Source organism: Orycteropus afer, unplaced genomic scaffold (genome assembly GCF_000298275.1).
Source record: "Orycteropus afer afer isolate SDZICR_OR568_19922 unplaced genomic scaffold, OryAfe1.0 scaffold00005, whole genome shotgun sequence".
In the NCBI taxonomy this organism is placed as follows: domain Eukaryota; kingdom Metazoa; phylum Chordata; class Mammalia; order Tubulidentata; family Orycteropodidae; genus Orycteropus; species Orycteropus afer.
In genome coordinates, this window is record NW_006921592.1 from 13,663,042 (window position 1) to 13,682,960 (window position 19,919).

Genomic DNA, 19,919 nt, shown 5'->3' on the forward strand with positions numbered 1-19,919 from the left:
CTGGTGGCATAGTGATGAAGCACTTGGCTGTTAACACAAGGTTTGACGGTTCAAACCCACCAGCTGTTTATGGGAAATAGATGTGACAGTCTGCTTCTATAAAGATTTACAGCCTTGGAAATGGTGTGAGGTGGTTCTCCTCTGTCCTGTGGTGTTGGCTGTGAGTCAGAATTGCGTTGATGGCGGTGGTTTTTGCGAGTATAGATGTGGCACAGTTTATTATTCTGTTGGAGAACGTATTGGTTACTTCCAGTATTTGACAGTTATGAATAAAGCTGCTATAAACGTTAACATGCAGATTTAGAAGAATCATTTGCAGAGGGGCAGGATATTTTTCACTGTGACCAGTAAGGTGTTTAAAGACCTTTGAGAACTTCAGACTCCTTTCAGGCTGTAGATCAGTAGGTGAAAATTTATTCTGATAGTTGAAAATCTTTCCCCAACATTAAGTTATATTTTTAACTTAAGTTATATGTTGCATTGATAACCAGGAGCAGAGTTCATGGGAAGAGCCATACTATAGGAAAGGCAGTGTGATATTGAGGTCAGGCAGGCCCAGAACCAAATCTTAGCTCAGCTCCTTGCTTCCTTTATAATGTTGAACAGACTATTTCACTTTTCTGGGCGTCTGCTTCCCTACTTCTATAGTATGATGGGATATCTACACTGTAGGGTTCTTACATGAGGCTTAGTATAAAGGGCTGTGTTAGACTGGGTTCTCTAGAGAAACAAAAACCAGCAAAGCTTATATATATATATTTAGAGAGAGAGAGAGAAAAATATATCTTAAGAAAATGGCTCACAAACTTATAGAAGCTGGCAAGTCCAAAGTCCCTGGAGGAAACGTTGGGCTGGAGGCAGCCTTAGCTTCCATAAGCGCAGGGGGCCGAGAAATTCAAGGCTGGCAGGCAGTACCCTGGTTGTTGACTCCAACGAAAGACGAATCCAAGGTCTCCAGGCCGAGCGGTGGGCTGCTCACTCACGGAAGGTTGTAGTCAGCACACCAGGGTCCCAATCCACAAAAGAGTGTCTCTCTTCCCAGGATGTCCCTGGATATCCTGGAAGCAGGCCACACCCCTAGGGAAGCTCCCCTTGGGCAGATTGGCCACTCAGAACACAGTCATCTGATCCCATCATGGGAACAACCACATAGAACTGGGGTCCAGCCTGGTTGACATACAGCTCCAACTATCACAACGGCCTATCTAGACATTTTACTCCTTTAACATGTCAGAGGACCAGTGGTTTAATCTAGATCGATGCTTGTTTTTCTCTCACCTAACAGTTCACATAGAAGCAGCTTTGACTAATTTGGTGACTCCATGATGTTGGGAACTCAGGTTCCTGGTATATTAATGTGTATTTTTTTCCCCAGCACTATTACATCCTGCCCTAGCCACTGAGAAGAAGAGAAAAGATAGGGCATATAGATAGATGCCTTCCCTTGTAAGGGTATAATGTGGAAAATGCCTCCAGTTTTTGGGCATTTTCAATGGCCCACAGCTACTACCTTCAGGAGAGACATGGGAATGTAATCTTACTGGCCATTATGCCCACCTAAAGCTTATACCAGTGCAAGAGACAAGATATTGGAGGACAGCTAGCAATTGCAGCTAAACATAGTACATAGCACAAAATAAAAATAATGATTATTATTACTATTATTTTCAGTATTGATTTGAAGGGAAGCCATAGTAGACTAATAGTTTGTCTTTACACTGTTGGTAAAATTTATTACTAATAGTGTGTGTAGACAAACTCTGTAATTACAATTGATACTTTAATTTATCACAAAATATTATGAAATACATAGTTTGTGTCATAGCGTCTATTCCATACAATTCAACCCTTGGAGAAGAATCACCCATCAGGTATTGTTTATCATTCATACATTTCACCGGGGATAAAAAGGAATCCATCTGAACACTTAGAGGACCTTTCTAGGTCTAGATGTATAGTTTATGTTTATGCCTGTTAAAAAATGGGCAGAGATGCTTGAGGACAGCTCTCAGGTGAAGGGGAAGCTATAACTGATCACACATTGGCCTGCCATACTTTCTAGTAGACTTGAAGGAAAATGCTACTTGAAGCTAGAAAAGTTGTTTTTAAGGAGAAGTCTTTCTTCATAAGTGGAACATTTTGCAGCTTAAGTCCTTAAATCAATCTTTTTTTCCCTCACATATCTCATACGTACTCTTTTGTGAATATATTTAGTCCTTGAACTGGAGAAAATGACACCAAGAATTTTCACTGTTTCCTTTCCTCCAAATCATGAAAATTACATGTTATTCTTTTATAGGTCATTGTTGCTTTTGTGGAATTTTAAGACCTCTCAGAAAAATTATCTCTGGTAGATTCATCTCTGATCAAACTTGATCCATTAGACCCTTTCAACATCATAGCCGGAAGTAACCTGAAATGTCTATATCTTACTAAAGAGGATGTGAGAAAAGTAAATGGTGGCTTATGACCAGTGACATCCTAATTGAAACTGGGGTCATCAGTTACCTTTGGAGAAATGGCATTATACACCTTTAACCTTGCTTTTAGCTGATTATTACAACTTGTTTCTAGTCATTCACTGTCAAGGCGAATGCATTTCCCCCCCCCCCCCTTCTGTAATTCCATAGCTAAGTTTTCTTTCTTTGAGCTGTTTGGCCTTTGTTCATGCCAAATAGCATGAACCAAAGCAGGGTTATTTAGAAGCTGGTAGAGGATGTGTCACATAGGCTAGTCCTCAAGGTAGAGCCCACTGGGAGGCCTGGACTTATAGGTGGACCAGGAGCTGGGTTTTTTCCTTCTATGCATCTGTTATTTTAAGTAAATATTGACTTAAATGAAATGGACAGTTCAGATCATCCCTTTTACCACATTTAAATGGTTCTCTGATCATTAGAACTTTTAGAGTATAAAAGCAAAATTAAAAGTGAAAATTTTAAACCTTTACTTTTTATCCTTATATTTAGTTTGAGAGAAAGGGAACATTCCAATTAGAATGCGTTCTGCTGTAAATTTTTACTTAAAGCTTGTTTTTTATTACTCTGTTAGTCTTTCTAAAAAGTAGGTCCAAGTAGTTGGTAGTTTTCTATGTAATACGGTAGATTTATTTGAACATTTCACATTGCATTTAAATGGAAGAAATGAATACCCAATTACAAACTAGTAATAGCATTTATTTAAATTACAATTTCAATAGGCTGTTGTATAGTCATGTGAAAGGATACATCAGTTTTGGTTTTGAACATGCCGTGAATTTGACTTAATGGCAAACAAACCCGTTCTACTACTTAATGAGATAAGAGTGTATATCTTCAAATGCTGTTTATTTGGGCACCTGGGTTAATAGAGTACTGCATTACCTTGAACCACATTTTGCATGTATAGAATAATTGTGAAATGGAAGTTGAAAAATGTGATCAGTCACTTTCCTTTTGTGCCTTGGGGAGGAAATGAACAAAATGCAGTGGTTACATGCACTGGTGGCAGTGTTCTCGCCTCATAATGGTACCAGGTTAACTCATCTCATTGCTTGTTAACTTTGTAAGGAATCAATGACTTGTGCTAACATGGTTTGATGTAGGAGTGCTTGACTGAAATCACCAGAGATCCCCTGATAAGCATGCAGTGACACCCCTAAGACCATCTTCCGATAGCATTCATTAAGTGTCAGCAGCCTGCACGTGGCATGTCTGCTTTCCAGCCAGGGCTGTTCCATCAGTGTTGGTGATACTTTATGACAGCCCTGTATATCTAACTCGGAGGGAAGATTGGGCAATCTACTTTCATAGAGATACCGCCTTGGAAACCCAAGGAGGGGTCACTATGAGTCAAATTGACTCGACAGCAGTAAGTTTGGTTTAAGTTTGGTGTATCTAAAGAATATCCTAACATGAATAATAAACACAGAGGAGGGCATTAAAGGAGTTGGTTCAATTTTCTGATTTTCACATTAGAGGTAGGCCTGGACAGCTATTTATTTAAAATACATATGCAGAGAGCATAATGCTGTCCCATGCTCCACAGTTAACTTATTGGGTTGTATTACCTGACCATGCCTTTTGGTGGCAACTGGATGTTTTGTGAGATCCTGAGAGCCTTCAGGATAGCTTTATGGCCTGATTGCCTTCAGGAAGTGAAAGTTGATTGTCAAGAAGTAAAACATTTTTCCTCTAAGTTTAAACATGGGCCTCCTCCTGAAGGCAGCAGTGCCAACTTCTATCTGTGTATGTCTCAAAACAAATGTATTTTTAGGAAACTGACCCTTTTCATTGACTTAAAATTAGATACCAATTAGATTATCTTAATGGCAGCTGAGCTTTAAAATATTTGATTGATTAGAGCTGTATTCTCCAGTATCGTAGCCACCAGCCATATGTGGCTATTTAAATTTAAACAAAATGAAAAATTTAGTTTTCCTGTCACACTAACTGCATTTCAAGGGCTTAGTATCCACCTTATCATGGCTTAATGGCTGCATATGGGCATAGATAAACATTTCCAACATGGCAGAAAGTTCTGTTGGTCAGACTGGCCTTGTAAAGTATATTGGACATATCAGTGAAGACTGTTCTCCCCGTGTAAGTGAGAATGCAGAAGGAAAGGCTTATCTAGTCAGTAGGGGGGAAATCTTAGTGGCATTCCCCAAAGTGTGTTCCTCAAAGTTTTAATGGTCCTGAGCCAAGATTGTTTAATAGGCACTGTGTAGGTAGTCGCCTCCACCCTCTTTGAGATGTGCAAAAAGGACAAGGAGACCACATGTTCTGACCTCCTCTAATCGCACAAAAGGAAGACAGGATTACCAGCAGTAACCCAAGGCCTATTCCTGCCAGGCCAGACATGCTGCCTCCCTCCAGCCCTTTCTCCAACCATTCCTCCCAAGGCACCCACCACCTCTCTCCTGGGTTCGCTAATTCGCTGCAGTGGCCTCACAGAGCTCACAGATTATGGGGTTTATTAGGGAAGCACCACAGGCTACAATTCAAGTTCAGGAAAAATGCTCAGCCTCTCTCCCAGCCCACCGTCCCTCAGCCAATAGTCTCTCACAGTCTCTTTCCCAGCAGTGCTGGTCCCTCGGTGTCTCACTCAGCAATGCGTGTCTCTTGCTGTCTCTTTCCCAGCAGCACGTGTCTCTTTCAAGAGCGCGTGTCTCTTTCGGCAGCACGTCTTCCTCAACCCACAGTCAGAGAGAGTTCTGCCTCTAGAAGGCCTTCTTTTGAGCTTGGCAGAGTGGTCAAACCAACCAATCATAACCACAGAATTCTAAGCACCTGAGAGTGAGCTGCCCATAACATTGCATTGTGCCACGCCCAACAGAAATGACCCAGGTAGATAACATTTACAATCAGGAGCTCCTCAGTTGCTCATTCCACCACTGAGTTTACAATGACTTATGGGTAGAAAAGCCATACTAAGTAATTTACTACACTGCAAGATGTGAAGATCTGAAAACTCCTGCTGTTTAACAAGTGTTAATCAAAGTAAACTTCTTCAAAAAAGAACAAAAACAACTAATATCTAATTTCTTGTGGGACTAACATTTCTTGGAATACCATTTAGGAAAAGCTAACTTGGGTGATTGGGTTAAATTTAAAGTTGATATATATCAATGTACTTGATAGAGTTGCTGAAAAAGGGCTAGTGGGATGTTAGCCTGACTTACTGGAAAGTGGGGTAACCCTTCCATTGTATTTGATCTGCTCAGCCATATCTATAGTATTATATTCTGGTCCCAAGAGGGTAGTCAGAAGGATGAATGGCCTAAGCTGGTTACACAAAGGAATCATTAAGTGACTTAAGGATGTTTTACCTGGAAGAGAGAAAATTGAAAATATGTATCATGCTATTTTTAGATACTTGATGTGTCAGTCCTGTGGAGGAGTATTTAGAGGCAAAACTGATCCCTCGGTAAGAAGTTATATGGGGAGGTAGATGTCTACTTAATATTAGGAGTCATTATCCCAAAATGGAAAAAGCCCAACCATGAAATAGTGAGTTCCCTTTCACAGGAGGTGGTCAAGCAGAGCGAATGTGACAGAAGAGATTCACACTTTCGATACAGTCATAACCTTTGGCCTGTGATTGGTACTGCACCCCTCCTCCCACCATCTCCATCTTGACCTGTCTTTCAGAAATTCATTACTCTAACCTCAGTGCCCAGGCAACATTTAGAAACCTGTAGATATTTGGAAAGACAGAGAGTCTTTTGCTTCTTGGTTGGTTGGTGGTTATAATGCCTGGGTCACTACTGGCATCTGGGTCTCATGATCTCTAAAGGTCCTTTCAGTTCTGAATTTCTGTGAGTAAATGGCTTTTGAGGTACATGTGGCTTAATTGTTCCTGTTAGCAGGAAGATATTTGGTCTTAGTTCAGGCTAAAACATCTCTGACTCTAGAATGTTGCATTGCCCTGCTCACTGTTCTCCCTACAGTCTGGTCCCTTGCCCCACTATCTGGCTTCTTAACTGATCTCAGATCCATTTTACTAAAATGCAGAAATGATAGCACTCATCTGCTAAAATTTTCTAAATAATTCACATTTCCTACAAGATTGCAGTCCACCATTTTTGCATGCTACGCAATGCCTGTGCTTGGCTGCCTCCTGCCATACAAATTTCATTGCCCACAAATACGTGCTTATATAGAATATGCCCATGCCATATTCACCAGTCTTTGTGTGCTTGACTGGGGTTTTTGTAAACACCTCTTCCACTTAAAAGATTGCTGCGTGTATATCTTACCTTGCGCTAGAAGATCCTGTAAGACGCTACCCCAGCCTGTCTCTCTCTGTCTGTCCCATCCATTCTCCTCCAGTCATTCTTTGTATTCTTCCGTAAAGACAAGTTCCTTTCCCCTTCAGGCCTTAGTGCCTGGAATTCTTTTCTCCTTGCTCTTCACCCATGGAACTACTACTGATCCTTCAAGTTTTGGTTGTCAGGTCTGGAATCTTTCCCTAGCCCCAAGATTAGATTAGATTTCCCTGGTAAATGATCACAGCACATACTGTAATTCTCTTCATAGGAAAAGTATTCTCTAGTATAATTATATAGTCTCTTGAGTAGATACTCAATCTGCTGACTGACTTGATAGCGTATAAGCTGTAGGAAGGCAAGGCCCATGGTTGGTCTCATTCATTACTCCAAACTCAATGTTGAGCACAGTGCCTGGCATATAAAAAACCACATCAGAGTGCTTAATAATTACTTGATGAAGCCTTTCTGATGCCCAAAGAAGTGCTGGGTATCCCCTCCTACAGCCTTGCCTTGCATCTTATGTCTTCCTTTCCTGTACTCTAAGATGTGCTCACTATATGTCAGTCCTTGAGTGGGTCAGAGAGTTACCCGGAGGCATCTTGGGAGAAAGGCCTGCAGATCCACTTTTGAAAAATCAGTCATTGAAAGCCCTGTGGATTATAGTTGTACTCTAACACGTGTGGGGGCCACCATGAGTTAGAATTGACTCAGTGGCATCTGGTTACTGGTTTTGACTGTGAGCTTTGCAAGAAGGATTGTCTTGCTCATTTTTACCTTTTCAAATGTCAGGAACATTGATTGATAACATTGTTTATAAGACTGATAGTTCTTTTGAGTTTTCTTCATAAGAATCCTAGTTTGTTTTATAGCTCTGGTCTTACTACTTTGGTCAATAGAAGGATATTAAAAAAAAATTGTACGTTGTAATATATGGTTGGTTTTGTAATTACTGTTTTTACTAGAAGTATGACACTGTTGTCATGCCCTAAAAGTATCTCTCAGGTGTTGTCATCATAATCCATCCTGAGAAATGTTGATTGAACACCTACTGTACACGGGCTAGTGATTTGAGAAGGCGTTTCAGCAGGCTTTGTTGGGCTTGTCATGAGCTTATATTACTTTAGTGTTTTTCTTGTCAAAAAAGTATTTTTAATACTTTCCCAGAACAAATGTAAAAAAATAATTTTATGATGAAAGTAAATAGGAAAGTGATTCAATGTGTAAGATTTAATATTTCAACCATGCTTATATGTCTTAAATCATGGTATTGTACAAAATAAATAAGAGGACATTTTTTTGTCTCTTGAAAATCCCCCTCTTACCCTTGGCTTATTAATTTAGCCTAAGGAGAATTTATATGGTGATGCTGGTGGAAAGTACGGGGGAGCTCAGTCTAAATGAACCACTTGAGCAATAAAAACCATGATAGGCTCTTCCCTTTTGTAGATTTACTGGCTCTAGTGTGGCTGTCACCACTTGTGCAATGGCAGAGGGGATAAGCAGGAAGTAGGAGAGATGTAGGGTGGAGTAGGAGGAGAGGAGCAGATGGAGAAGGTGAAGAAAAGGGGAGGAGGTGGCAGACATAATGGGAAAGCTACCATGGTTCTAAGAAGATGTGAAAAACTCACTGTATTTTCTGAGTCAGACACCTTATTTGTTAAAATCTGAACATAGACATAAAGTGCCTCCTCTGTGTCTGCTTACAGGAGTGCTTTGGGCTTATTCCTGTAGTGTTCGTTTTTTTCTTTGGTGACCTTTTGCCTCTCTTCCTGTCTGAGTTTTAATTTTCACAGCTCGACCTGGTGTGTGCTGCTCGTCTGTGATACAGTGTTATTGTGTGGCTGAGTGAGCACTGCCGGCATGTTTCTGGTACTCTCAGAGCACTGGGGGAAGGCATTCTCTGCCTTAGGGAGCTTATGTTCAAAAAGTCCTTAAAATGATTCACGGTTGTAAGCAGAAATAGGGAAGTAAAATCTGAACTACAGGTAAAGTTCAGATATTGTATTAGCCCACGGCTATTGCCATCAAAGAAAACAAAGGCGCTGGATCATGGCTTCCACTGTCATTTTAGCTTTTCAGCAAGAGTTTCTTTGGAGCATCTGATGTCATGGGTACGGCTCACTGGTGTTTCTTTTTGATTTTCTCAATAAATGCACTTGGTTTTAGTGCCAAGCCGGAAAGATATCCCCACTGCCTAAGCTATCTTAGCCCATCTTAACAACTGGAATCCAGTTTATGAAGCAAGAGTTGAATGATCATGATGGTAGAAAGACCCTAACCAGATGTGTTTTCTGTGTCTCTGTTTCTCATGTAATTGCTCTTTAAATATCTAATATAAAATGGGTATTATTTCAGTAATACGGAGAAATGCACAGAAGCTTACTCTTTTTTAAGAGTTTTTAAGTTTTGTTTTTTAAGTTTTGTTGCGTGAATGACTAGATGAGCAGAATGAATGATAAACGTTGGATCTGGGTACATGTGGTCCTTTTACTTTCGGTTTTGTGGAATGTTTGAGAAACCATTGTTGAATATTGAGAAAATAAAAGGTGGAAAATTTTCTGTTCATAATCCTCTCATTTTGAGTGCCAGCTAAGCCTCAGAATCTTACATATTATCTTTCCCTGTGTTTTCCAAGTATTGCCATTTTTCACTACTTTCAGAACCAGATTATCTTAAGTCTAAACATGACCTCTGTCCTTGACACCTAGTAAGTCAGGCTTGCTTCAGAGGAAAGTGACAATTAGGGCCTTTGTGTTGGCTGTGCCTCTGTATTCCTTCTATTGATTTCACAATTTATTAGGACTTTTACTTTCTTCAGAGAAAGAGGGAAATGAATTATTTCACTTTGGCATGTATTTTATTAAAGAATACGTGAGTGGATGGAGACATCTAAAAGACTTCAGGATTGTATCTTAAACCTTGTTTTGAACGGAAACTCCTACAGTTGAAAAAGTAAATCAAAATACATAGTTTAATGTTCAGAGTCCATTGAAAAATAAAATGCAGTTATCTATTATTATTTGACATTTTTCTTTCCATTAGTTGTAGGCATAGAATACTCATTTCTGTTAGGAAGCCGGGGGGGGGTGAATGCCATATTGTAGATACCAACTTAAAGCAGTTTTCTCCTCCTCCTCCTCCTCCTTACCCTACCCCCAGCTGTATGGTGGGGCTAGTAATTACTCTGGTTAACTCATTGCCATTGAGTCCGTTCTGACTCATAGTGACCCTGTAGGATAGAGTAGAACTGCTCCATGGGTTTCCAGGGCTGTGAATCTTTACAGAAGCAGGATTACCTTATCTTTCTCCTGTGGAGTTTCTCTGGTAGGTTTGAACCGCTAACCTTTTGATTAGCAGCCCAGTGCTTTAACTACTGTACCAGCAGAGCTCTTTTCACTCTGGTTAATAACTATATTTGAGGATTTTGGAGCACAGACTGGATACTTCAAGGGGAATTCGACACTTAACTGATGGCGTTACCATTTTGTGACCTGTGGAATATACATCACCCACCAAGTTTTAAGTTCTCAGGTTTCTTGGGAAACTCATATCCCAGTTGTAGTACCTGCTGCTGCCTGGTGGGGACCTGTATACCAAAGTCAAACCAGACTCACTGCTGTTGAGTTGGCCCTGACTGATAGCGACCCCTCCTTGGGTTTCTGAGGCAGTATGTCTACAGAGATAGATTGCCCAGTCTTCCTTCTGAGGAGTGGCTGGTGGGTTTGAACCGCCAGCCTTCTGGTTAGCAGTCAAATGCCTTAGGCACTATGCCACCAGAGCTCTTATAACTGCGCGAATCTGAAGAAATGAGCCTCACCCCACCAATCCTATCACCAGAGTCTACTTAGGACATATGTGTCCCATGTAAATTGATCAAAATCAACATTACTTCAAAAAACTATTTTCCCTTCGATTTCAGCATGCCTTCCATTACTGAAAACACAGGGTATCAACAAAAATTCAAAGCAGAAAGTAATTTGGTTATGAAAGGGTTAACTCTTTGTATGTAGTAAATAAAATGTTAGCTGAGCTTCATATTTATTTCAAATCAGTGGGAAAAGCTGATTAAATTTCTCACTGGGATTAACCAAAACAGGGCCCTTCCAGTCCCACATAGAGGAATGCCTGCTTCACAGCACAGTTCATTTGGCTCTTTCACAAAACCTAGTTGAAAGTCGTCCAGAAGAGATCTTGTTTAGACCAAATTTAAATCTGTAGATATGAAGGTGTTCAAGTGTATTTAGTGGGAATAATACTTAACATTGTAGGGTTACTTATGTAAGTACTTATGTCGGTCCACATGTAAGTGCCTCCATGCAGAGAATTCTGTGCTGCTTAATTTTCTCAATATTAAAAAAATTAGTGACATTGTTTCTTGCTCATTCTCTTCTGAACGGGATCATGGATGGAAGAATTTTCCTATGCAATCTGTCTTAGTTTTTCAGAAAGGAAAAAAAAAAACACTTGTTTCAGTCTTTCTACTACATTTTAAAGGCACTCTGGTAGCGTAGTGTCTAAGGCACTTGACTGCTAACCAGAAGGCTGGTGGTTAAAACCCACCAGCCAGTCCTGGGAAGGAAGGTTGGGCATTCTTCTGTATACTGCCTTGGAAACCCAAGGAGGAGTCGCTATGATTTGGGCCTGACTCGACGGCACATAACAACAATAACAACTGCATTTTAAAGAAATACCTGAAGTCCTTTAACTTTACTGCTAGTGAGGGTTGTACTTTTTCTGGAGTACGTGTGTGTGTGTGTGTGTGTGTGTGTACATTTTTGATCTTTGAAGTATGTAGCCTATCCTTCATGACTGGAGATAAAATACGAATACTTCTCAGATTTCTCGAAGACACATAAACATTGAATTCTGTATGTCTTTCCAATGTCTCCTCTTAAAAATATCAGGAGAAAATTAAAAAGGAATACTTCTAGAAAAGACTTTTGAACAAATTTCATGTAGGTGGCAAAGAGAAAAGAAGGTACGAAGGAGGACTTGTGGCGCTTTGCTTGTTGGTGGAAGATGCACGGTCGTGCTCTGCGACTTGAAAGGGGTGTTTGAGCAGCTGTAGGGGAGCATCCTGCAGTGGGGCGCAGAGGTGATACCTGCAGCTGGAAGCCCAGTTCCTTCTCAGCCTTATAGACCCCCACATGTTCCTAGACATGTAGTCATTCTCCACTCTGGGCTTTTATTTGGAAATACGGAGACCCCTAAATCCTGTTTTGCATGACATTGAAGCTAGAGGACATGTTAGGATAAGCTGTTCTTGACTGACAAGAAAACAAATAATTGTATTCTGTTTCTGATCTTCATTTATAGCACCAGCAACAAGTGGTGCAGGCTGTGGAACGGGCCAAGCAGGTGACCATGGCAGAGCTGAACGCCATCATTGGGGTACGTGGCCTTTCCATTTTAGCTCTGATCTTAGTGTTTGTCGTCAGCTCTCTCGCTTTCTCTTTTTAAATTTTGTTCCATCAAAGAGGCAAAAAGCAAAGTGAAATTAAGCACTTTGCTTTAAAATCTCATATGAACTTTGATGGTTACTTCAGAAACTTTGGATCATGTTCTCACTGATTTAAATAGGTATTTTTCAGAAAATTGTCCTCTAAGGAGAATTTTTTTTTTTTTTTTGGTAATACTTCCTTTGCAGTCAGCTTCTGTTGCTAGGTTATGCTGTAAAAAGATGTAGATTACCCTGATGTTAAAATGACCTGACTGCTTTTATCTCCCCTGAAATGATGATACAGAGTATCTTAAATTCATTTTTAGTGAAATTAAATGTTTATTTTAACATCTCTCCTGTGTCTATTTGTAGTAGGAATAGTAGATGAACCATACACACACACACACACACACACACACACAACTCCCCACCCCACCACCCATCCTTTTAAATAGGTGGCCCAGTTGTACAATCCTTCTTGGCAATAGTAGCATTAATGTTGGGTAGAACTCTTTTGGAAAACATCAGTCTGGGCAGTCACTCCCACTCCACTTATATTTGTGTTCTTCCAGATTAATGTAACAAGTAATAAAATAAGTTGTTAAAACTTAAATAGTAGAGGTGAGAAAACCAAGTTGAAAAGAGCACAATATTCACATTTCCATTTCTGCAGCTGGTACAAGCAGTTCCTTAGGTCATTCTAATGAACACACTACCACGGTACTCTCCACTTTCTGCTCCCTCCGAAATACTTTCTTTTGTGTATAGATTATACACAGAAGTCTTTTCCCCCCTTGGTGTATCAAATATACTTTGAAATGCTAATCATTCCATTTACTTTCATTAAAATTCAAATTGCTGAGTGAAGATGCGGATAAGGGTCGCCTGATAATCAATCTGAAGTGAAGATATTGCTTCAATTATGCCTCTGTCTTTTAACAAGGAAATCAGAACTCTGGCATCACTGCCGAAGGTGGTGGAGCAGTAGTAGTACTCTGATTGTAGCTTGTCTTTTAATGGTCTCTTTTGAGCTCTATTTTGTGTTTGTCCCACTGACTACAAGAAAATATTGGTAGTGAGTTAGAAAGCATAAATAGAAAAAAGTAGCCTTTGTTTCCTGAGAAGTTCCCCTTGGAAAGAAGAGGCGGAATCAGAACAAGTCTTGTTGAATCACAAGCAACATTTGTCGTATATTTTATATGTTCTAGTGAGGGGAATGAGAGAGAGATGGATGCATTTTACAATTAGTTTTTATTTCCCTAAACTCCTGAAAACAGCAGTATAGAATAGTAAATTTAAAAAAAATAAGCAAAAGTTTAGAAAGTTTGAATCTTAAAGTTAGAAATACGTGTATATACCAGCTGTGTGTGTGTCTCAAGTGTGTGTGCAAATGAGCACACGTGTGTATTGTATTCATCCTGGCATGCTACAAGCTGGATGGTGGTTTTGTTCCCACTCTCCTGTGGTTTAGAAGGTATAAACCATACAAGCCTCACCCACTGTAATTGTCTGCTGTTTATGGACAGGGTGTGTGGAGTGATGCCTGATGGGAGAGCTTGCTGGGTCGTTTCTGGCTTAGTGCTTATTGTTTCTTTGAACTGCTTAAATTCAGATAACTGTCCTACCTTACGTCGGATTGGCAGGCTTTCCTAGGAAAACAGAATGCTGTTTTGTTTCTTTTCCAAGTCTTATTAGCTACTGATTGTACAGGGGAGAGATTAATCTAAATTAAAACCACACTGTTTGGTGTTGGATGTTACTTAAAAATGTATGAGAAGATAGAGAATCAGAACACATTCCCTTCTCTTCATCTCATCAGTTATGTATTTGATACTGTTTTATATCTGTTTCATTTTTTACATACTTTGTTTTGAATGAGGTGGCAGGTTACCTTTTCTCAGGGAGTTGAAGATTTATTAGACTGTAGCCACATTACTGACAGACGTATTAATGTATATGTGGATTTAATTATTAAAAGAAAGCTAATTTAATTTTTTGACCTAAAAATTTATTTGAAGAACTAACTCAGTAGAGCTGCATGTTATCAAAACACCAAGCCTGTGGTTGGTGGATACAGAGTGGGGTTGGGGGGGGGGATTCTGCATTAGTTGTATCTGAGCAGAAAATGGAGTCAAAATCACATAATCTTACCATTCTGAAAAACAGATAGCAAGAACTGAAAAATAAGCCCAGACGTTGCAGGGAACCACAGACCAAGTGACAAGGAAGGAGCCCAGTTACAGTCTTTGATGAATTTCTGCTGCGGCTTGTGCTCTTCTTTGTCTTTTTCAGCCCTGGGTAGTACCTTGAGTCCAGAGTGGAATTTTCAATGCACGTCCTGTCCTATGTGTCTGATTAGTACATGTCCCTTTTGGCATGGCCAACTTGTGAGGCAAGCTGTGTTTTGACATGCTACCAAAAATGAGGGTTCCATTTTAGATTTTTGTTACTTGATTTTTAGAACATAGTCAACAATGTTGTTTTTCTGTGTTGAGGGAATGAAAACGTTTCTCCAGAGAGGCAAAGGCCCACATAAACCCCTACAGACCTTCATTTATGTACCACTCACTAGGTATGTATCTGTTTTATATGTATGCACACCATCCAGACAAGCACAAATGTTCCCAGATTTAATGAAATCTGATGAAGCACCTTTTTAACTCTGCAATATTATTCTACCTTCATTGGTAAATGAGCCAAGCCAGTGATCCATGCAGTTTAAATGCAAAATGCTGAAGTGAGCCTGAAACCTGGAGAGGCAGCTTGTTCTCTTGACAATAAGCTAGTTGTGTTTAATGGAATGAAACACAGTTATAATGATTTCTTTCACAGGTCATGTTCAGTTTAAAACTGTTGATAGATTGAAGTAAATTAAATATCATTTATCTTTTATTTATAAGAAAAAAACCCAGGAAAAATTCTTTGTTGTTTCCTGTGGTTACTATTTTGTGTTTTGTTTTGAATTGGTTGGATTTCACATTTGCTCTTGAAGCTTTCCCCGAGTTCCCCCAATTGGGCTGTGGAAATGTTATGTATCTAGTTTGATCTTGTCATGTGTCCTACTAGCCACTGTGTTTTTAAATTAGAATCTCTGCAAGATCACACTGTTGGAACAACACACAAATTGTAGTTTTAAATCACTAATATGATCTAATTAGAAATGATGTTTTCATTTCCTGTATTATTAAATTGAGTCATCTGACTATCTTAAAATGCTTTTAAAATCCATTACACTATATAATCAGCACATGCTGTGTGAATGTGGTTATGCTTAATGAAGGAGGCTAAGTTGGTACCTCATAAGAATTTCACCAAAGAAACTCCCATTAAGAAAAAAGTTATGTTGGTATGAACATTGAAAAAGAAAATGTATGGCTTGTAAAAAAAACAAAAAAAAAAAAGAAGAAAATGTGGTTTTCTTTTTTTTTTTTTCCCTGTCTTCTTTGTAGCTTCTACCTCTTTGAGGAAAAAAATGATAGAAATGTATGTATTTTTAAAAAAGGCACTCTCCCCTGAAAACCTCTTTAGAACAGGTATGCCATGGTGTTCCAGGAAAATGCAGTTTAGCACAAGAAATGCTGAACTTCAGTTTTTAGCAGTGACATTTTAATGATAGGAAGTCTGCAAAATTATTTGCCATCAATTGTGAAGGCAATAACAAGCCTTGGTGGTTTTTCACACTCTCTGTGTTAAGTGCTTTCAGAATGACAGCGTAAACTGTGTTAGAGAACTCCAAGGAAGTAAAACTGATTAAAATGTTCATGCTTGAATGGTGCTGATGGAATAGTTCATTTGGACTTTCTCTACCTCCTGCAGCTCAAGCTGAAATATTAAAATTCAGTGGATTTAAATCTCTCTCCTCTCAGCTCAGGAAAAAAACATTACATTTTAATAGGTTTTAAACCCATAATTCATTGGTTTGGAGCAGCACTATTAAATCTATTTAAATATTACTTGTATTACTAAGGAAATGATTTAAATGACTTTGCCTTTACCATCCTATGTGTTTGAGTTAGTTTAAGAAAAGAAAGACAATACCTTTGGGATTTTTTTTCCCTTTTTCCTCATAGCATTTTGTTTTATTGTCCTTGTATGATTGGCGCTTAAATTATAAATATATATATTTCAGATTGACATACTGGCAGTAGTATTGCAGGGTGACAGTTTTAAAACGTATGTCCCTTTTTTCCATTATAGATTTCAAAACTGCCATTTTCAGGGGCATTTGGATGTGCCATTGTAGTAACTTCACTTGTGTTCTTTTTAAACACATTTGTCCTGAGGGCAAGAAATGGAAAGATAGAAATAATATGGGTGTGTGTGTGTGTGTATATATGTGTGTGTGTATAAAATACTGCCATTGAGTTGATTCCAACTTATAGTGACCCCCTTTGGGTTTCTAAGGTGGACAGCCTTTACAGAAGTAGATTGTCCAGTCTTCCATCTGTGGAGTGGCTGGTGTGTTTGAACCGCCAGCCTTCTGGTTAGCAGTCATATGCCTTAGGCTCTATGCCACTCAGAGTTCCTTTATGTATAAGTAAACGTTTATGTATTTCTCTCCCTTACATCACAAGTGTATGATGTATATACCTGTGAACACAGGCCTCCAATATCACAAAACTTGAAACAATAAAACTGTACTTTTTTTCTAAACAGAAACAAAAATCTGTTAAACATTTAAGGTCTCATTTAATCCTTTGCTTTTGATAGTAAAAGGCTTTCTAGTAGGTGTTTATTTTTCAGTAGTTCTACTCTAATCTTTTTTGCTGTGCCTTTAGAGGCGCTGGCATCCCCACAGTGCTGAAGCAGTGTTGTCCCCTGGGCCCACCTCCCACTCCTCCATCTTTTCCTCTAGTCTTTGTCACTAGGGCTGTTTCCTCTGGCTTGACAGCACCTCCCTTCAGCTACAGTGGGGAGTTCTTGCTTTTCCCCAGGGCTTCTTGTGGGAATCTACCTTTCGTTCATGCATGTGCAGCCTGGGAGGGTGAGGGAGTTACTGCCCCATTGGGTAATCCTGGACCCACAGGGAAGGGAGCCGTTGGAGTACTCCCGTCTGTTGAGTAGGCAACGTTGAGGTGTTTTTTGCACAGTCCCACAAAGGGTTCTAGCAGGATTGAGCTTATTGCCGGAGGTGGTGGTCCACCTGAGAATACATCGTTGTTTTAACTTTTCCTCCTTCCCAGGTTAACTCTCTTGAGGCCCCCACTCCTGTTCCAGAATCATTTCTCAAAATAAACCACCTACATGTTGTGCTAGGCTCCGTTTTCCAACAGGAACTAAAACACTAAGAATTTGACATCATAAGCCTCAAGCTCTTTCAGGGCCTTTACAGTATGGACAGGTTGGAGTCATAGTTTGTTTTCTATGCTTAAACAGTTTTTTTTTTTTTTTTTTTTTAAAGCAACTAAGGTTTACATTATTTTAAAGATTACTTGTTAGTAAATTTATAAGTGAGCGTCCCTTTCTTGCTTTACTTCCATCAACTGATTACTGGATGTTTTCTAAATGTGTGTAATAGGAAATAAACTTAAAAATGAGCTATAAAGTAATTGGTATCATCAGAGGCTATTATTCTAGCTTTGTTTTACTGTCTCCACAAGCTCCGCTGCCTAGAGCTTAAAGGCTTTATAAAATATTCTGTCACTGGTAGCATAATGTGTACAACTTGCTGGGATGAGGGTTGAGGAGAAGAAGCTGTCTTTAAGTTGTGCTCTGGGTTTCTGAAATTGTAAGGGTTTTGCTTACCTGTTCTCACAAAGCATAATGAAGCTGTTTGCATAGGGCCCAGAGCAGTTTTACATGGTAAGTTTGCACTCACTCACTTTCTCCGTCTTTCTCACTGCTGTCAAGTCCAGACGGATTCCACTCATAGCAACCCCTCCTCGGGTTTCAGAGGCAGTATCTTTACAGAAGTAGGTTGCCCAGTCTTCCTTTCCAGGAGTGGCTGGTGGGTTGGAATCACCAACCTTTTGGTTAGCAGTCAAATGCCTTAGACAGGAGGTCACCAGAGCTCCCAAGTCTGCACGTATCTCTTTATCTTATGTTGGTAACCCAGCCTTCTTTTTCTTCTTTTATTTAAAAAAAAAAAAAAAAAAACCCAAAACTGATTCATTTACCATGGAGCAGGGCACATTGAACATGTGGTCATAATGGTATCTTTCTGTTACAATTTGATGAGGCTCAAAGAGGCAGCAATTTTCTTTCTCTCATAAGACCGATTCACTTTTAAAGTAACTTTTTCAGTTCTGTCTCTACTTCAGGGCTCCTAGAAAACACTAGGTGAAAAGCAGGATTTTCTAATTTCTAGGAGTTAATTTCTGTTACAAAGTTTCTCTGGCAGAAATTTCTAAAAGTTAGCCAACCAAATTTTGGTTTTTAACTGGTGGGGCAGTTTGCATGCTTGTAGTGGGTAAGGCATTTATCTGCTAACCAGAAGGTTGGCGGTTCAAATCCACCAGCTGCTCCACCGGACTATGAGGCAGTCTACTTCCTGTAAAGATTTATAGCCTTGGAGACCCAGTGGGAGTCACTATGAATCAGAATCTACTCTATGGCAGTGGGTTTGGTTTGGTTTGGTAACCTGAAAACCAAAAACCAAGCCAAACCCGCTGGCATTGAGTTGATTCCTACTCATAGCCACCCCCATTCAGTTTCCCAGACTGTTAACTTTTACAAAAGTAGATCACTCAGTGTCTTCCTAGTGTGGAGCTGCTGGAGTTTGAATTGCCCCCAGTCAAATGCCTTAAGTGCTACTATTTTCCTGTTCTGCCTGGGGAAGAGCCTTTCCCTTCCCTCTTTCCCTAATAGCTGTAGTTCAGTGTTACAAGAGTTGCAGAATGTGTTTGAGTTGGTGTGTCTGAGTTAGTTTGAGGCAAGTGGGCACTGGGCTTTTTACTCTAAGGAAAGTAGAATTTCCCTTATCTGTGAATCTGCATTTCATTAACACTAGGGCAGTGCTGGGTCAGAGTGTGCTGAAGGAGTTCTGGGTGTAACTCTTAAAGAAAAGCAAATTTTCATTCTAAACTGTTTGCATGCTTGTAGATTGTAATCCCCCCTCCCTCCTACTCCTTTTCTCATTCTTCCTCCCATTAGTGTCCCTACATGCAGCACCACCGGATTCTTAGTAACTCACAGACTTTTTTCCTTGGGGGCCCAGCCTGCCTACTAGCCTTCTAGGTCAGAGGGAGAGAGGAAGGAAGCCTAGGCCTTTGTGAAAGGTTAGAACATTTTAGTGACACTAAGGATAATTTAGAGCTCTGGTGGCTTAGTGCCTAAGGCATTTGAAGGATAATTTAATGATTACATCTTCCCATTCACTCATTCAGCAAATATTTGAGTACCCTTTTTTTTTTTTTAAATCTTACTGAAAGGGAGCATTTTATTTTCATTTTGAATGATATTTTTAAATGTTTCTGAAATGATCCTGAAATTACATTTACATCATCTTTTTAAGAGTTGGAACTTGTAAGCTTCCTGATTTTACATTTTACTACACATAATCAACTTCTAATTAACAATTTCAATGAAACTAGTTTTGAAGGATAACAGAGTAAAGAGAAACACAATAGAAAACATAATAAAATGAGACTTCATACATGTATTTTTTTTAAAAAAGTATTTGCAGATACACAGTTTGGAATTAAGAATCAAGAAATACACATTCATTGTTGACATTCCCCATTCTTTTTTTAAAAGTCAAGTTTATTGAGGTATTTCCCCTTTTTTATGTGT

At 39.5% G+C, this 19,919-nt stretch overlaps 1 protein-coding gene across 1 annotated transcript in view; it reads left to right on the forward strand.

Moving 5' to 3' along the window:
• The window catches only part of TLE4 (TLE family member 4, transcriptional corepressor), a 176,196-nt gene that overhangs the window by 49,562 nt on the left and 106,715 nt on the right, over nucleotides 1-19,919 (forward strand). Inside the window, exon 6 of the mRNA XM_042780655.1 lies at nucleotides 12,065-12,139. Coding sequence (XP_042636589.1) covers nucleotides 12,065-12,139 — 75 coding nt within the window. The remainder of the gene's footprint in view (nucleotides 1-12,064; nucleotides 12,140-19,919) is intronic.